This window comes from Prosopis cineraria, unplaced genomic scaffold (assembly GCF_029017545.1).
Source record: "Prosopis cineraria cultivar Desert tree isolate PC_DT_omini unplaced genomic scaffold, ASM2901754v1 PC978, whole genome shotgun sequence".
NCBI classification, from domain to species: Eukaryota; Viridiplantae; Streptophyta; class Magnoliopsida; order Fabales; family Fabaceae; genus Prosopis; species Prosopis cineraria.
In genome coordinates this window covers 1-18,381 of record NW_026556303.1, presented here as the reverse complement: position 1 = coordinate 18,381, position 18,381 = coordinate 1, and the positions used below count along the sequence as shown (strand labels likewise).

Here is an 18,381-nt window from a genome sequence, read left to right as displayed (position 1 = left end):
GGCACACAAAGAATCATTTTTTCCTCTTTGTTTATAAATTGAAGTTTTAAATTTAAAAATTTAAAATTAGATAGATTACATATCTTTTTAATTTAATAAATTATATTAGGTAATTTATTATCGTTGTCTTCTTAGAATTTGACAACAAACCCTGTTCTTGCCAACGACGATAAATCCATTTTGAACTTTTTTTGGAAAAGCATAACTTTGTGTTTCTGCACTTTGCTTATGTTTTGTTACCGATCTCTGCATATTTTTTTTGGTGTTCTAAATTTCTACACTTTTACTTTTTAGTGTTTTAGGTTTCTTTATAAATAAAGTGTAGAGATTTAAAATACCAAAAAAATGTAGAGATTAATAGCAAAATGCGAGTAAAGTGCAGGAATTTAGAGTTATCTTTTTCCAAACTTTTTTATTTTACATGTAAATTCAACAGTTAATTATAAGTTAATAATTTTTTTTGCCAAAATTATGAGTTAATTATTTCACTACCACGTTAAAAAAGTTATATATATATATATATATATAATTAAGAATTTAAAATTATTATTCTTATAAAAAAGAATTCAAAAATACTACATATAGACAGCACAACATTTAAAGAAATTTGTTTGTGAAAAAATTGAACTTTAAAAATGTCATTGTTAGTTTGTTACAAGCGTGTTTCACAAGTAAAATAAGAAACTAATCAGTAACAAAAGTTTATCTTGCTCAAAATTTAGCGTCTTCAATTTTTTTTTAAAAAAAATCCACAGTGAACATCGAATAATTATTTGGATATTTTGGATAAAACATAAAATTTTTAAAAAAAATTTATAATTTTATTAAAAAATATACATGAAAGCAACGGTTATTGTTTTCACGAAAAATATATTATGTATAGTCAGTTAAGTCAAGATCTTCTCATACCTAAATACATTTAAAATGCAGGTCTGCTATTATTTCCCGATTTTCTTTTTCTGCCTCTCGATTCAAAATGACATAACTTATGCAAGCAGATGAGACAAACAAAACAACACAAGTTTCACAAATTATTTATATTTATTTACTCAAATAAAAAAAATTAAGACTTCCAAAGACAGCCAAATAAAACAAAGGGGATGACATATTAAACTAATAGATTGAATTAAACTTATAAACAAGAATATAAAGATTTGAAAAATTAAAACAAAGACTAAAGCTTCTTCAATATAATAAATTAATCTAAGTATTTGCTACTCTCATTCTTGCAACTTTTAAACCAAAAATGCTAATTGGTGAATAAAAAACTTATCAAATACATAGTTACTTGAGCAAAATTTTCCTTCACAACTTAATGAATTTTATTTGTAAACTCTTATTTTGAGGTTTGCAAATAAGGGTATGAGAAAAGAAAATTAATGAAAATATGGTGACACTATGTTTGACAAGTTTCTCCTTCACACATTAGTGAATTTCACATGCAAATTCTTATTTTGATAGTTGCAAGTTATGAAATAACAATGGTTAAAATATAGATCTAAGAGCATTTGGAATCTTGAATTCATTTTTTATACAATATTTTTCTTCAATTTTTAAAAATGATATAATATTGGCTCTACCACTAATAAATATTAATTTTGATTATTATTAGTTGATAAAAATTATAAAAAATGATCTAAAAAATATAGAAAAGAACAGAAATAATTTCTGCATCCTTTTTTGTAATATTTTTTTATCAACTAATGATTAAATTTAATTTTTGTTAATATCAGGAGTAATATTGCAATGTTTTTAAAAATTGAAGGGGAACATTATGTAAAAAATAAGTTCAAAATACCATACACTCTTTGATTTATAATTTAAAGGTAAAATTGCTTTTTAACCTAGGCAAAAATAGCAAACTTTAATTTTAGACCAATTCATTAAAAAAGCATTGGTCCTTATTTCAAATTTCGGAAACATTTAGTCTTTATTTCATTTAAATTTAATTAAATCTTTCAATTCCTTAATTTTATTTTCCTTAAAATAAATGACAAAATTGTCCTGTATGAGTTAACGTTTCGCGTATGTGAACAGTAAAAAACGAAAAAAATTACAGCTGGTCAATCGAACAAGAAAAAAGCAGGTCATATATGTTTCGTTTTATTTTAAAAAAATATCTCCATTATTCTCGGGTCAAAAAAAGAAAAATAAAAGGTAAAAGAAAAAAAAAAAAAAGATATGTTCGCTGTCCCCACAGCGTCGTCTAAAGTGAAATTCACGATGAGATATCACCATCAACAAGGCAATACAGCAACACTTTAAAAAGGGGACAATTGCACTGCAGACTTTAAAAGATTAAAAAATTACACTATAAACTCAATATATTCTATTATTCTTCTGCAGGTTCAAGAACTTTGGTTGTAATTTTTTTTTAAAGAGAAAGTACAATTTTTCTTGCACAACATGTGTTTGAAGATTGTACTTTCATTTTTTAAAAAAATTGCAACAAAAATTATTGGGCCTATAGTGTAATATTAAAATGTAGTGAGCCTAGAGTGAAATTGTTTATTATTTTTGGGCTTATAGTATGATTCTCTCTAAAATTTAAAACGCGTTTTTTTTTTTTGTGAAAAAAATGGACCTTTTACAGTTGTAATAGTGATCACGCGGCAACAACAATACGATAAACTTTCAACATCATATAGCAAGCACAGCAACATTTAATTATTTTTTTTAGATTTTAGATTAGATCAGATTCAAGGATTATTTTAAATTTAAATTATTAGATTCAATTAGAGATAACTCTCTTTAAAAATTAAAATATTAGTTTACGTTTGCATATGTTTACCAGTCTCTGCATTGAATTGTTTAATGAGCCTGGAAAATCTTTGCCTCCAAGGCCCAAAGGCAAAAAAAAAAAAAAATCGAAGGGAAGAGAGTCCTAAGATTGAGATCCATGGGACACGTCAACAAAGTTTAATTGGCTAATGAAGTATGGAAAATCACGAACGAGGATGATTGCTCTTCTCTAGTCAGAAAACCATGTGACAACTTGACTTTTCATTTTGTTTTAATTTTTTTGGTCAATATTTTAATTTTAAGTAACATAAATGTAATACTGTATTTATTGACATGCCACGCACATGCACTGCATTTCATATTGAACTTAGTATAACTCTAATTGTTTCTCAGAAAAGGAAGGTTTATTGAAATTTTTCAAATAAAATATCCACTGTTCGAAGGCCAACCGTTTCCAATTAATTCAGATAGAGACATGTTGAGGTCTTTCAAAGTTTTACTTTTAGATATTGAGATATTTTCATGACTCAAACTTAAAATTTAAAGTTAAGGTGGTACAGTTTCTTTACCAGTCAAATCAAATACTTGTTGATAGGTATGCTAGAATTTTTTGTATAAATACTAACTGTATGTTTGACATATCAAAAAAATATTTTATGATAAAGAAATGAGAAATTTACTTACAAAATGAGATAGATGTATACTCTCTGGAGAGAGTTGGCTATTTGCCTATTTGTTTTTCTCTTCAATTTGGTGTAGCTTTGTCCTCCTAATTAGGCTACGCATTCTCAATGTAACTTCTTTCATTTAAAAATATAAGATATTTTTAATTAAATTTTATCTTTTAATGAAGTGATTTTTTATTTTTAAACTAATTCTATTTTTTCATATTTACCTTATTAAATACCCTATAATAAATATAAAGTTATTCATCAATAGGGGTATTTAAAAAAAAAACAATGATTACATCTTAAAAGACTAAAAATACTTTACATTTTTTTAATATTTAATTTTTTAAAAAATATTTTATATTTTTATATGGAGAAAGTATAATAAGTGAAATAAACATGAGTCTATTGTATACATTTTATGATAAAGAGATTATTAATTATTAAACACTTCCAGCAATTTGTTTGCCTTTAGCTTTGAATTTTGTAAGGATATGAGCTTTGTTTATTATTTCCTTTGGTCCTTATTACAAGTTGTTTTTTTTATAATAATTTTATAATTTTTAATATGAGTCACATAAAAATTATTAATTAATAATTTTTAATTTTACTTCTATTATAAATTATTAAAAAATTTATTTTAATTTATTGTTTCTATATATCTCAAATACTGTAATATTTTTAATTTTAAAATAAAATGTAATAAGTTAACCATTTTAAGTTATAGTTAGAGTTGGTAAATGAGTGGACCTAGGTCCTAAAATTCGGTTACCTCAATTTTATTTTAAAATTAAAACTCGGACCTTATTCATAGGGTTCAGGGCCGGGCCCGTAAACCCAAATAAGAATAAAATAAAATAAAATTCAACATTAACATTTATTTAGAATATTTTAAAATTTAACATATATCAAATCAAAGTCTTATATAATCTAAAAAATGAACAAAACTAAATAAGATGAAGGCAAATATCATCAATCTTAATCAAGATCTCCCTCATTATCATCCATAAATAAAATATTAAAACCCTCAAATGTAGATTCACTTGTGAAAGACGGAGGCGGAGGCACAATATCAATTATTTCTGTAGCTTCATCATCATCACCTACAATAATTATTAATTAAAATTTTTTATTATCAAATATATATCTACACATATATCACAAGATAAAATATAAAAATTACTATAAAATGGCACAAAAAAATTCAACCAATTGCAGGTATAAATCAATGTTTGCACTCTGAAAAGAGACGAAAACAATACTTTGTGAATAGTAAAATGGGCTTCACGGATTACCTGGGCCCGAGTTTATTTTCTTAGGGTTTAAAAGGACTGGACTTTGAAGCCTAATTATTTTAAAAAATATCAAAATTTTAAATTCAAATTTTTATTAAAATAAATTTAAACGAACGGTCCGTCAAATTTAATTTTTATTCCCGACTTTAATTATAGTCAGACCGGCAAAATTGAGTTGCAAGAGAAGGAGTATTATAAGAATACGAATGGCGCAAGTGGAAGGGAGGGTGACAGACCCTGACCATAGAACTCCCAACAACTCTTCCTCATCATCTCGGTGTCTGCGCCTGTCGCCACGTGGCAATCAATCGCTCTCCTCTCACTTCTCTTTCTTCTTCTTCCTCCACCTTTCAGCCCAATCACTTCATGCAATCTGCCAAATAAGATGCTGTACACTCTCAGTTCAGCCGTCTCTCCGGTGCTGTTCCTGGTTTTCGCTTCCTGACTCTGATACTGACATTTCCGCCCCAGAAATCATCCACACCTTCAAGACATGGACGCTGCCAAGCGCAAGCGCCTGAAGCCCAGGCTTGAGCGCCGAAATGCCATGAAGAACATCGATTACCAAGTTCCCGCCTCCTTAGCTTCCTCCTTCGACGATTCCTCGTCCCCAGATTTTCAATCTCCCTCATCCCTCGATCTTTCCCCTTCTCTTCAGAGACAAACCAGCATCCGTGTCCAGGGAATCGACGGCGAGTTCGAATTGATTTTCCGCAGCCTTGGGCTTTCTGGCCCGGACGACTTTGCCATTCCAGTTGATGCCTGGAAAGCCCAAAGGTCTCGCTATAATTTAAGTGCTAAATTACCGGATAAGAAGGTAGAGGATGAGAAATCGGTGAAACTTGAATCTAGGGTTTCGATTAATCGTGGTATTGAAGTGCCTCTTGATGAAGGGCAGCTCGGGAAGAGTGACGTTCCATCTGATTCTAAGCCTCTTGGGGGTGGGGGAATCAAGGGTGCTAGGCCTCCCGTCCTTTCAACGCCCCCAGTAATGCTGCCGCCGGTCGTGGATGACGGGATATCTACTTGGGATTTAGTGAGGTCTTTGTCAGACGGTGTTGTTGATAATGATTCACCGATTCGTGATGAGGGAATCATTTCTTCGGGGGAGGAAGATGAAATGCGCGTCGGAGCAAATGAGGTTGGTGACCGAGGAATTGATGGTGGGGAAGAGTCGCATAGTCGGAGACATGGGGAAAGAAATCTTATTTCGGATTCTTCTTCATCTACGTCCCGTGATGACGAAGAAAGTGATGGCGTTGTTCACAAGGTTTTTGGTGGTGCTGACGAATCGGTTTACAATGTCTCTCCAAATGGTTCATTTAGACGCATTTTCAAATCTTGGCAAAAGGGGGAGATTTTAGGGAAAGGATCATTTGGAACGGTGTATGAAGGCTTCACAGAGTGAGTTCCTTTGTTTCCTTGTTTTTCATTCTTGCCTTCACTAGTTTCACAATGGCATCATGCATGTAGCCGACTCACACTCACACTAATGAATAGTTGGAAATAACTTGATGTTCAAGCAAACTTGATTATCACTTTAATAAACCTAAACCGATGATTTAGGAACTTTTTTTTTTTTAATCATTTGTCCACAATGGCGTCGTATAAGGCTTCTTGTTGTAATCATATGTCCGTTTGAGGAAAGTAACCAAATCATGGTAGTGAGTACTGTTGCAAGTTACATAATGAATACACATTTTAAAAGATAGTGACTTGCCTGTCCGTCGAAAACTCTATACATCTGAAATCTCTATTACCAAAGACCTGCTAAAGACATTAGACAGAAGATATCTCAAGAAACCATTTGGTTGGGTATTCATTCTTCCTGATTTATATTTTACTTTGTTTTGACAGAAGTAACACGTGCATTTTCTTTTCCTGCAGTGATGGATTCTTTTTTGCTGTAAAGGAAGTTTCTTTGCTGGATCAGGGAACCCAAGGAAAACAGAGCATTTTCCAACTTCAGCAGGTGTAAAGGCTGGTTATTCATTCTTCCTGGTTTCGATGGCTTATTCTTTATTTATTTATTCCATCTTTTCATGGGAAAATTTGATTAAATGGAATATTTTTACGGCCTGTCTTTCAGGAAATATATCTTTTGAGTCAATTTGAACATGAGAACATTGTTCGATATCTTGGCACAGACAGGGTATGCTGCTCGCTAACTGGAAAGTCTCTTTTATTCCCCTGTAGTATGATATTCTTGGATGAAAATATATTCATGTTCATGAATGAGCCAATTTAAATAAGAAACTATTTGTAAATCTCCAAGGGTCTTCTTGATCGCTGTTGGGCTGCTTCAAGGACATAACTTCTTCCTTTTGGCATTTCAATTTTAAAATATTAACCTACTTTTCATTTTGGACCTTAACTCTAATAAACCAAATTCAAAACAAACTTCCTCATGTTTGGCCCAAGAAGTGACATAAACTTACCTTTATCCATGTTTTGTAGGACTCTTGAAGTAGTATGAGCTGGCTTTATCTAAAGTTTTGAACTCCCCTTATGGTCCTCCTTTTCATTAGCTTCATTTTTTCTGTTTGGGTTTACAGCTTCGTGATTTATATCAATAAACTGACTGGCTATTTGATGCCTTTGTTCCTCTAATTTTTACCTCAAAATGATGTTTGTTGGCCCACATCTGGGAATTGCTTTCAGTGATGTGTGAATTCTTGTACCCTTTTCAGTGGTCTGCTCCCTGAATTATTTTATGCCTAGCTCTATTATTCGATAGCATTTGCATTTCAAGTGTCGTTATTTCTCTCCTTTTTTTGTTACTAATGAGATAACTTTCCTTTCTTAGAATAAAAATACGCTATACATCTTCCTAGAGCTTGTAACCAAAGGATCATTGGCAAAACTCTATCAAAAGTATCGTCTGAGGGACTCTCAAGTTTCTTCATACACAAGGCAGATTTTAAGTGGGTTAAAGTATCTTCATGATCGCAATGTGGTTCACAGGTAAGGAGTGAACATACTATGTTGATTTTTTTTTTTTTTTACGGCCAACTGAGCATACTATATTGATGCCTGTGAGCAATATGATAAAAGGTTAGGTTAGGTAGGAAGTGTAGCTGGCTTGGCTATTGATATTTCATTGATGCATGAAAGGTTCAAGTGAATTTTATTTGGCGCTTAATGTTCTAGGAAGAGATACTCTTAAAAGTTTTGGGGGGAACTGAGGTGGCTCCTTGCGTGCACATGTTGGTATATCAAATTGTGGAATTTCATATTTGGATGGAACTGGATAACAAGTGATAGTTTTTATGGTGAATGACTTTTAGGGACATCAAGTGTGCTAATATACTGGTTGATGCAAATGGGTCAGTAAAGCTTGCTGATTTTGGGCTAGCCAAGGTACCCTTTATCATGGAAACAAATTTTCCATTCAGCTCCCTGCTTTTTTTAACTTGAGCTAAAAAGGATGGTCTTATCGATGCAAATCAAAATGCTGCTTTGAATATACATTATATTGATCATTCTATATTAACAGGCAACCACTATGAATGATGTTAAATCAAGCAAAGGCTCCCCGTATTGGATGGCCCCTGAGGTTAGCTGCTGCCCTTGCACAATTTGTTTGTTATTATAATTTAAAATTTAATTCGTGCAAATGGATGAACTAGAATGAGATGACATAGCCGTCTAGCTCAGTTGTTAGCCTTGGTCTGCATTTTATAAAATGTTCTGATTTGCTGAGAAAAAGTAAGTAGAAAATCTCTAAACTATTCAACTTAATCATATGGCTCCATTATTTTTCTCATGCCAGAGTTCACATTCGCAATCTTCAAATGATTTTATTTCGTCTCCTTTGTAATTTACTGGAATTTTTTTATAACTGTTACATAAATTTTCACACTACACGAGCTTAAATGTGATTGTTATGAATTAAATTGTTTGATTGTAGGTTGTAAATCTGAAAAGCCGTGGTTATGGCCTAGCAGCTGATATATGGGGCTTGGGATGCACAGTTTTGGAGATGTTGACACGCCAGCCTCCTTACTCTCATCTGGAAGGAGTATGTCTAACATTTCTCAATATGTCCCCTTATTTATCCTGAAGCTTGGTTATTTTACCCTTTCTCCTTGATTGATCTATTACTGGCTGGATTTTCTCCTCCTTTGCCTCTACTTTCCTACTCTTACAAATTTCCTTCAGAATTTTAGTTGACTTGGCTATTCGGATTTCAGACCTTTAAGTTAGATAGGCTATGCTTCTCTTTAACCTTGGATGACTAGTGATAGATATATTTTTTCTTTGTCACATCAGATGCAAGCTTTATTTCGGATTGGTAGAGGTGAACCTCCTCCTGTTCCAGCATCTTTATCAAAAGATGCCCGAGATTTTATTCTCAAGTGCCTGCAAGTTAACCCTAATGAAAGGCCAACTGCAGTCCAGTTATTGGATCATTCATTTGTAAAAAGGCCATTTCTATCTCCTATGAGTCCTGCTTCTCCGCATATTAACAATTTACGGTCTTGAGGGTGCTCTATCTGTGGGTTAGCAATCTGGCATTTGTGTATTGCCACCAAGAAGGTCTACACGTCCACCATTTTCACTAAATGGAGCGTGAAGGGATACGGTTACTGCCTTACTGGGTTGACTGAGAAATTAATCTACAGGCTAGAAGCCAATGAGAGCTTGTCAAAGTGGGGTGTTCAGGTGGAGGTATCCCTTAGCACACCCATTTTGGTAAGTCTCCATTGATTCCCAGCTCTAACTGGTTGTGTGACAAGTACATGCCAGAATTACTTATATTGAATGGAGAGGATTATGGAAGAGGATAGAAATAGAAGGATAACTCAGACCTTCCCCTTGATTTTATTCTAAATCAATCCTTCCTTCACCTTCTGTCGTCTATTCTCCTCCATTCTCTTAGAGCATACCATTAGCCATTAGGCCAGTGGAATACAGATGAAAGATGAATACAATAGAAGGTATGCAGATGTCTACTGAGCTGGGCCTTTCAATATTCAGCTAGTTTGGTTACATTCTTACCCACCGTGCTTGCCTCTAGTGAAGGTAGAATTAAAAAAAAAGGGGGGGGGGGTGTGAGATTAAGAGTTCAATGTTCAACATTGACGTCAGCTCGCTGCAGAATGAAAAGCAGCGACTTCATATCAGTGTGGGGACTAGACACTCATCAAGGAGATGAAAGACTTGTTCATCCTCGACCGAATGCTCTGTGGCAGTTTACTACACAATGAGAATTATGGCTATCTTGTGCGTAATTTTCAGCCTGCAGGTTTCAAACACTTTTTCTTTTGAAGTTCATTTTCCAAAGCAATGGAGAAAACATCTTTTTCACCGGGAAATTTTCAAGTAACTTCAATCTGTAAACTAGGTCACTGATGATCTCATAGTTGACTTGGTTTATTTGCCTTTGTAGATCAATTTGCCCAAAGGTCAGATCAAGAACTTGTGTGTGTGATTGCTTTTGCATACAAGTTATGCAGTCTCAGAAGGTGTGGTTCAGGTTGTGAACTGTATTTAAATTACAATCTGTGATCTCAGCTGTCAAAGCAAACTTGTTAGCCAAAAGAAAGAGTTGGCCGTGTGTGGACCAACTGGCTAGGAGTGCCCATCATGGTAGCTTTGAGTTGCAAGTTATGCAGACAGTCCCTATTGATTGTTTTAATATCTTTTATTCTGAAGTACCTGCCAATCGTTTGGCGAACTAGATTTCTCTTTGTACTCTAGTTATCAAGCTTAGGCTTGGCTTAATATTCAAGGAAAAAAAAAGAGTTGGCCAAAGGAAAAGCGGTCACTTCACGTGTGTGTATTCTATGTACCTATGTGGACTATTTCTGTAATTAGAGCATTGGTGGGAATTCATCACTTACTTGCAATTAAGACGTGTGTATAATAACACTTGTAATGTTTCTAATCTGATTCTTGATTTCTAGTTTTGTTATTCGTAAAACTAAAGCATTTGGATATTTCTTTCAAGGCATTTGTTTTATAGATGTCATTCACAGCTGTGGGTATGTAATGTTTCTAATTGAAAAAAATTAATTTGGAATTTAAGCCTTAAAATTATTCTATTACCATTAAGCAAGTGGCCTAGTTTAATGTGGATTTGCCGTGATTATGAATTGAAAACCCAGACTTTGGTTCAAGACTTCCAAGGTGTGGATCAGGAGGGGAGAGGAATGAATGGAATAACTGAATTACCATTATATCCTTGTGTAAAAGTTTTTCTTTTATTTTTTACCTTTTTTGCATGTAAATCAATTTTACATTAAGCTCAGTTGTTCAAATTGCATCATTTTTAAGAAATCACTCTAAAAATAGTTCATATGTGTATTAAAAAATTGATATAAATTTTTATTAAAATGTATGTACAGACAATTAAATATCCATTTGTCATTATTTTTTTCCTTTTATTTAACGTTTGTCTCTCCTTTTATCATTCCAGTAGCTTGAGAATAATAATAATGTTTCTTTCCTTTTAATATATGTAAATTAGATGAACAGAATCAAATAATGAAACCTAAATAAAAATCCATATGCCAGAGCAAAAATAAAATCAAACACTAACCTGAGGCTGAAGTGATTGTTCGTGCAATAAAGACGATGAGCAATATGTGCAATTAAAACACATTGTCACAACTAAATTTTAATGTAGTAGTTATCCCATTAAAAAATATAAAATATAAAATATTTTTTAAAAATTATAAAATATAAAATATTTTTAATGTTTTGAGACATTAATAAACTTTTACCAAAAATGCTTCTAATCAATAAGTCGCTTTACATTTAAGAATAAATATAAAAAAAATAATATTAATTAAAAGAAAACTAACTACTTCATTGAGAGTGTAATTCAATTAAAAATATTCTATACTTTTTAACAAAAAGAATATCTTTTTTTCTAAAAAATGAAATAAAATTACCATCTAAACAAAAATCATATAGCAAGTCATATTTAGTACATTCAACAAAACTCATCATTCAATGCTTAGGAGCCGCATTTTGGGCGAGTAACAAACCATATAACTAATGTCATCATGAATTATTGAAGGACCATCTAATTAGAACCAGAGAACATCATCATTATTACTTGCTTTCGTGCTGAAATTGGACATTGAATTGCTGCCCTTAACCTATCAACATCACACATAAGAAAGCAATATATGTCAGGTATTCTTTTAGCATCACACCCACATTCTTCAAGCATTTTCCAAAGCTCTTCACTTGACAATTGTGGCACAGGCTTGCAAATTTTTGCTAGTATCATATTTCCTTGTTCAATTGCCTGAGTCACAGCACGTATTGCCCCTATTAGCTCCTTAATATTATTATCCTTCTCTTTAGCCACCTTCTTTATCCTCTTGATGCAAGCACCATTAATAGTGGTGGATGAGTGCTCTTGTTTAGGAATTTTAACTTTGTTTTGTGAGATGAGGTTATCAATATCATTGACAGTTTTAGGGACCTCTTCTATAGAACGACGTCTCTTTCTCCACTCACGTGTTGTCTCCGCCTCATTTCCATAGGCTCTATCTATTCCATATAATATCATCTTCTCATAGTTTGGGAAAGGAATAGTTCTCTGCAGTGCTATTTTAGATTTACCCTGAAAAAAAAGTGAGAATTCATGTGGATATCACTCAAGTAGACCAGATTCTAATGATATTTTAAACAGATAGACAACTACTTATTCGACTCATTATTTCTCCATGCATCTTCTTTCTCTTGTTACTCAAATTGTAACTTCTTTTTAGGATAAATCTCACTTTCATATACTTGTGCAATAACACACCTAAGTAGAGCTATTGCTTTCGACACAATTTAAGCCATTATTGCACCACTGAAAGATATTCAGTTTCCAAATCCATCTAATAAAGCAAGTGAAAAAGCATAAAACAGATCAATAAATGAGCAACAATAATCACAAATACAAGCATAAACACAATAACACAAAAACAATTTGCACACACATATATATATACAAAATAAAATAATATAAAACAATCTTCATATATATAAAAGCCATAATTATTAGATTCATTGCCCCGTCTAGTCACAATACAGAATAAAATAAATCCAATGTGAAAAATGAACATTAGGACATGAAAACATAGAGAGACAATAGTTGTGAAATCATATTCGATTAAGTTGGAAGACTTGCAGCATCCAACATTTGCTACAGTCTTTTGTTTTGCTTCTTTTTTATTATTTTATACGCGTCTTGTGCCCAACTGCACATACGCACATTTGAATTCTCTATCCAATGTTGTTTCATGTGCATTAAACTTGATCTTTTCTTTTTTCGATTCAGCAAAAGAAAAAAAACGCGGAACAGACAACTGCACATAGTATAAACCTAAAGCAAATGCTCCCAGAAGATGCAGGACCAGCATAAGAATCAGCAAATATTCAGTAAATCAGATATATATTGCATTGAATCTTCTGTAAATCAGCACCATCAGCGAAATCAAAGCCATGACTAGAAATCAGAACCATAGACACCATTCAACTTGAGAAATAAAGGAGCCAAGATCGACGGAAAACCGAGTAAGAAAAGAAATGGATTTGTGAAGAATGACGATTGCGAGAACAGCAGAGGGAAACTGACCGGAAAATGCCTGACGGAAACACAGCGGCGGAATGAGGACGCTCAGACGACGCACGGTGAGAGAGGCAAAGCGAGAGCAAGAGGCTGGACCATGCAGAGTGAAGCGATCGAGGGTTTCATTGTGGAGCGTAGCAAAATTAAATAGGGTGAACTAGGAAAAAAAAAAAATTGGCTCAAAAAGTTAAAAAAAAAGTGATGATAAGGCATTGTTAAAAAAACTAAAAAATACACGGGATTAAATAGGGTTTTATTTATTTTATAGAAATTTTATTAAAAAAAACTAAAAACTGCCCTCTACAATACACGGGATTAAATAAAAAAAATAACAAAAAGTTATAAAGAAACAATTGAATTGAAAAAAAAAAAAAAAGCAATTGTGGATATGGCATTGTTATATTCACTGTTCCATGAACAGTAACTTTTACTATAGATTAGAGGATAAGATTATTTTATATTTGGTTATAATAATAAAAGATTTTTTAATACATAAAGTGCGTTATTTTGGAAAGGGTAACCTTTAGATAACACTCAAATTTTATAAGAAAATATTTATTTTATAAAAATTTTATAAAAAAAAACTAAAAACTGCCCTGTACAACGCATGAAATTAAATTAAAAAAATATTATAAAAAGTTATAAAGAAACAATTGAATTAAAAAAAACAATTGGGGATATGGCATTGTTATATTCACTGTTCCATGACCAGTAAATTTTACTATAGATAAGAGGATAAGATTATTTTATATTTAGTTATGATAATAAAAGATTATTTAATGCATAAGGTGCATTATTTTGGAAAGAGTAACCTTTAAATAACACTCAAATTTTTTAAAAAATTAATAACAATGAATATAACAATGCCATATCCACAATTGCTTTTTTTTTTTCAATTCAATTGTTTCTTTATAACTTTTTGTTATTTTTTTTATTTAATCCCGTGTATTGTAGAGGGCAGTTTTTAGTTTTTTTAATAAAATTTCTATAAAATAAATAAAACCCTATTTAATCCCTCGCACGTTGGAGGGAAAAAAGTTTTTTTTTTTTTTTAAAGTAAAGAAATAAAAAGAAATGGCAGTTCACAAATCCCACAAGGCTCAAACAAAACACACCCAAGTGATGATAAGTTTTGAGAAAGAGGCGGGCTGGTACTGATCCAATTATTTGCGATGACGGCCTCATTAAGAATAAAAAATGATAGTTTAGTTATTAATTTCATTAGAAATTATAATAAATTGTTAATTTTATCTTTATTTAAATAAAAGGTTTACAAATTTATATTATATTATGTTTCATAGTTGAAAATTTTAATATGAATAATATTAAAAAATGTAATAAATTCCTCATCAAATGTCTTGCATTATTTAGAACTGAAAAAATATTTTTAAAAAATACCTTATAATAGGACGGAGAGAGTAGATTGAAGTTTATTCTCCTTTTCATTTTGGCCATTATAACTTGTCAAATTTAAATCACAAAACCAAAGGAAAATTTTAGTGAAGATCTCTTGATCCAACTTAATTTCAGTCAAACCTTCTCAAATTTTGAAATTTCAATGTACATGTGAAAGAATAAAATGAAATTAAAGAGTTAATTGAAATGACTTTATTGTTATTAATGAAATGAATACTTGATATATGAAAAATAAAAAATTGACATATGAAAAATAAATAATTGATGTAGGTGAAATTTACAACTCTAATTAACAATGTAACACTAATAAATATAAATAAGTAAATCTAAAAGCATGAACAGCTTATATAAAAAAAAATGAACAATTGATATCAGTAAAATAAAAGCATAAATTCATAATATTGTTGTGTTTTTAATGACAATTACAAATTTTATTTATATCAATTATTTATTTTTAATGTATCAATTGTTCACTTTTTCCACACACGTCATTTATACACCTAATTTCATTAAAAATAATAAAATTATTTCGTGTCCATACATTAGTTGTTCATTTTTTTCACACAAATTATTCACACATCTAATTTCACCAAGAATAATAAAATCATTTCAGCTGATTCTTTAATTTATTTCAATCTCTCATATGGACAATAAAATTTTAAAATTTCAAAAGCTTTGACTAAAATTAAATAGATCAAGAAATCCTCACCTAAATTTTAACCAATCGATCAAAAGTTCATGTTGTTGACGGGAACGACAGTTGTCTTTTTTTGGTTTTTTGGGTTAAAAAATTGGAGTATGGCTGACAAATGATTTTGGATCAGATAAAAAGTTTTCTCAGCACTTTAGTTAAATAGGAGTCGCTTGAGCTCTACTCTGATTATTGATAGATTATTGCTATCAATTTAATATTTTGCAAATGTTGTCATTTTAATATGTCATAAACGATTACATTCAAACATGCAAGGATAACAATAGTACAATCATTGCAGTCGTTTTCCTCTGAAAACATACCCAGAAACTATAGTACAGACTTTAAAAGTGAATCTTGATTTAACAAGGTATCAATCAACAGAGCATCGTTTTTAGTTTGCAGAAAGAATCTTGCTAAGCATCGTATTAACACAATAATGGTTCACTTGTTTTCTGAAGTCACTTGACACGGTTTAAGTCGAATATATTACCAAACTGTGCTGGGAACGAGCCCCTGTATGCATCTGAGACAGCAACTGCTGTATCTGAAAGATCACTCTTCATCTCTGAAATTTTGGATCCCATATATTCTTTGAACTTCGAGACTGAATCAACCAGCATAAAAAGTTCCTGAGCGCACCTCTGCATTTCTTCTTCATTTTCTTTATTCGCTTCTTGCAACTTCAATTTCGAGGCCTTGACAGACAAGAGTGTTTATTAGATGCAATGAAAAAGTATCACATAAGTTGTTTGAACTTGAATTTGCCCTGTTGTAAGCTAAACAAAATTCTACAATGGCTTGATGGCACTTCAATGAATCTGATCGAACTACAGATCCATAATCTACACGCATTTGGATATATATATAAATATATATATTTGTGATTTAAATGCGGGTCAACCGGTAGACATTACAGTGGGTGCAACCTTTTATTTTTTGGCCCCCAAAGCTTGGCACAAACACAAGGTGGCTGAGAATTGAATTTAGAAACTGTTGCTGATAATTCATTTCATGTTCCTTGTCCTTAGGCAACCATATGGTCAAAATCTCCCGCTTAAGCCTTAAACAGCTTTTATGTTTTTTCTACCTATTTTCGTGCTCCTACACCATTTGCCAAAAAACTGAAAATGGCATGGAATATACTCAATCAGGATAAAAGCTAATTGCCCAGATACTCTCCCAAAAGTAAAACCACATGGACAACAAAATAGGCATAGCGCAGAAACAGCAAAAACAAAAACTAGAGCTAATCCAAAACTATTAACACTCAATCATATGTTCACTCCCTATGATTTAAAACTAAGAAAAGAAATTAGTTGAAAAACATTACAACATTAGAATTCCGTATTCAATTCAATAAGATTAATCCAAAACTTGTCCAAAAGAAGAGAATGTGGTATGAATAATAGATCATAAGAGAATTTAGCTAGAAAGTTACGAGGGTAGTTAGTTGGAGGCGAGTTGCGGGGCTAACCATCTTCTCTATATAGCAACATACCAAGAGGGGTGAAGAGAACAAAGTACGTTGATCAATGAAGATTATTTCCATCTAAATGGCATCGCTAACCACTTTCTATTTACATATACCGTTGTACCAAGGGGTGAGGAGAACAAGTACACTGTTGGTTGAGGGAGGTTCTTTTCAATAATATTTCTCCATTCACACTGTGGACTTTATTAATAGTGAGCATTGCTTGCCACTTTAAATTGACTGAAAGTTTAAAACACAACAGTGACAGAGACCCTGGTCTAGGAAGGCGATATGAATTCTTGACCTTTCACTTGATTTTAAAAATATAGACAGCAAACAAGGCATTACCTTAAGAACCTCAGCTGCCTCCCGTTCCACCATGTCCAGGTCAAGAGCCTCTCGATCAACATCCTCCAACATTTTCTTTGCTTCAGCCGCGCATCTAGATATGTATTCCTCTGTTTCTTTCTTTAACTTGTACAGTTGAGCTTCCATCTGATGGATACATCATCATGCAACAGCAGCAGCAGGTCAAACTACAGTCTTTGCACAGCAAGATTTTTTGTAGTACCATTCTAATACCAACGAAGAACACAAGAGCACAACAAAAATTTTGCCAAAAAAGGGAAGATCAGCATTGAGCATCAATTGAATTAGTTATCTAATACTATACAGTATTCCACTTTGAAAAGTTCGCGTTTTCTCCCAACCATTATAATGCTTGCTAAGAAGAATGAGTATAAATTGGCAGGCAACTTTACATCTCTACGTGCAGGTATTGACCTCTACTTGAGTTACGACTTAGACAACAAAGCCACCAACTTAGACCACAAAGCCACCTATATACAGAATGCAACAACCCTACCCTTCCACTAATCTCCAAAATGACCTTTACTGCCTGCCAGCACTACCAACCTAATTTAAATCTGGCATTTTTATATATATATTGTTTTTAAATGTTCTGAAATTCTAATAAAAGAACAGCAAACATAATATTTATCTCTCTACCTTACTCACTATACCTATTAGGGATGCCATCACATGCAAACCAATCTAATCTCAAGGACTTCACAGTTTTATGTTAAGTATCATCCATCCAGCTCAAATAGTCTATCTGTTATAGCAATCATGCCTATACTTCCATAAGTTGGAATCTTAACTTGCAATACTAGAATACTATATACATGGCCACATAAAAAAAAAAAAAAAAAAACTTGCACACTCTATAATACTACCTCAATTTCAAATTAGAAGATAAAATTGGAAGAGGTTCATTAATGATGCTTTTCCAATATTACCCTTCTAATTATATTCTCTCTCTTTAGTATTCTTCCACAAATAGAACATTAAATGAAGGACATTTGTAGAAATTTATATTTTTTGTTCTGAAAATGTAATGTTTTAAAGTTTATTTAGTGAGTTTTATTGGTGTGTGTGTTTTTGTCTAAAAGTGTATTATTATAAATTGGGATGAATGGAGTACAAAGAGTAGACATTAAGAAGAAATTAAATATTAA

The 18,381-nt window shown here is 32.0% G+C and overlaps 3 protein-coding genes across 6 annotated transcripts; 1 reads left to right on the top strand and 2 right to left on the bottom strand.

The window, feature by feature from the left end:
- The first annotated feature begins 5,001 nt into the window (after positions 1-5,001).
- Positions 5,002-10,617, top strand: LOC129298959 (mitogen-activated protein kinase kinase kinase 1-like). Of its 4 annotated transcripts, none has more exons than XR_008590458.1 (9): positions 5,004-6,109; positions 6,593-6,677; positions 6,795-6,857; positions 7,512-7,669; positions 7,993-8,065; positions 8,202-8,261; positions 8,616-8,726; positions 8,978-9,931; positions 10,098-10,617. XR_008590458.1 is itself a non-coding variant. In XM_054937398.1 (8 exons), exons 1-8 carry the CDS (start codon positions 5,199-5,201, stop codon positions 10,137-10,139), a joined length of 1,503 nt encoding a protein of 500 aa, XP_054793373.1. In that variant the 5' UTR covers positions 5,002-5,198; the 3' UTR covers positions 10,140-10,617. The 4 variants fall into 4 exon arrangements, 2 of the variants coding, with proteins under 2 accessions (XP_054793373.1, XP_054793372.1); XR_008590459.1 differs by having other exon boundaries at positions 8,978-9,953; XM_054937398.1 differs by lacking the exon at positions 8,978-9,931 and having other exon boundaries at positions 5,002-6,109.
- A 1,004-nt stretch (positions 10,618-11,621) lies between these two features.
- Positions 11,622-13,429, bottom strand: LOC129298960 (uncharacterized). Its single transcript, XM_054937399.1, has 2 exons — positions 13,290-13,429; positions 11,622-12,287 (listed from the first exon to the last, which is right to left on the bottom strand). Exon 2 carries the CDS (start codon positions 12,231-12,233, stop codon positions 11,739-11,741), a length of 495 nt encoding a protein of 164 aa, XP_054793374.1. The 5' UTR covers positions 12,234-12,287; positions 13,290-13,429; the 3' UTR covers positions 11,622-11,738.
- A 2,192-nt stretch (positions 13,430-15,621) lies between these two features.
- On the bottom strand, positions 15,622-17,576 carry LOC129298962 (kinetochore protein NDC80 homolog). Its single transcript, XM_054937400.1, has 2 exons — positions 17,213-17,576; positions 15,622-16,088 (listed from the first exon to the last, which is right to left on the bottom strand). The coding sequence occupies exons 1-2, from the start codon at positions 17,357-17,359 to the stop codon at positions 15,852-15,854; spliced, it is 384 nt and encodes a 127-aa protein (XP_054793375.1). The 5' UTR covers positions 17,360-17,576; the 3' UTR covers positions 15,622-15,851.
- Positions 17,577-18,381: the final 805 nt, after the last annotated feature.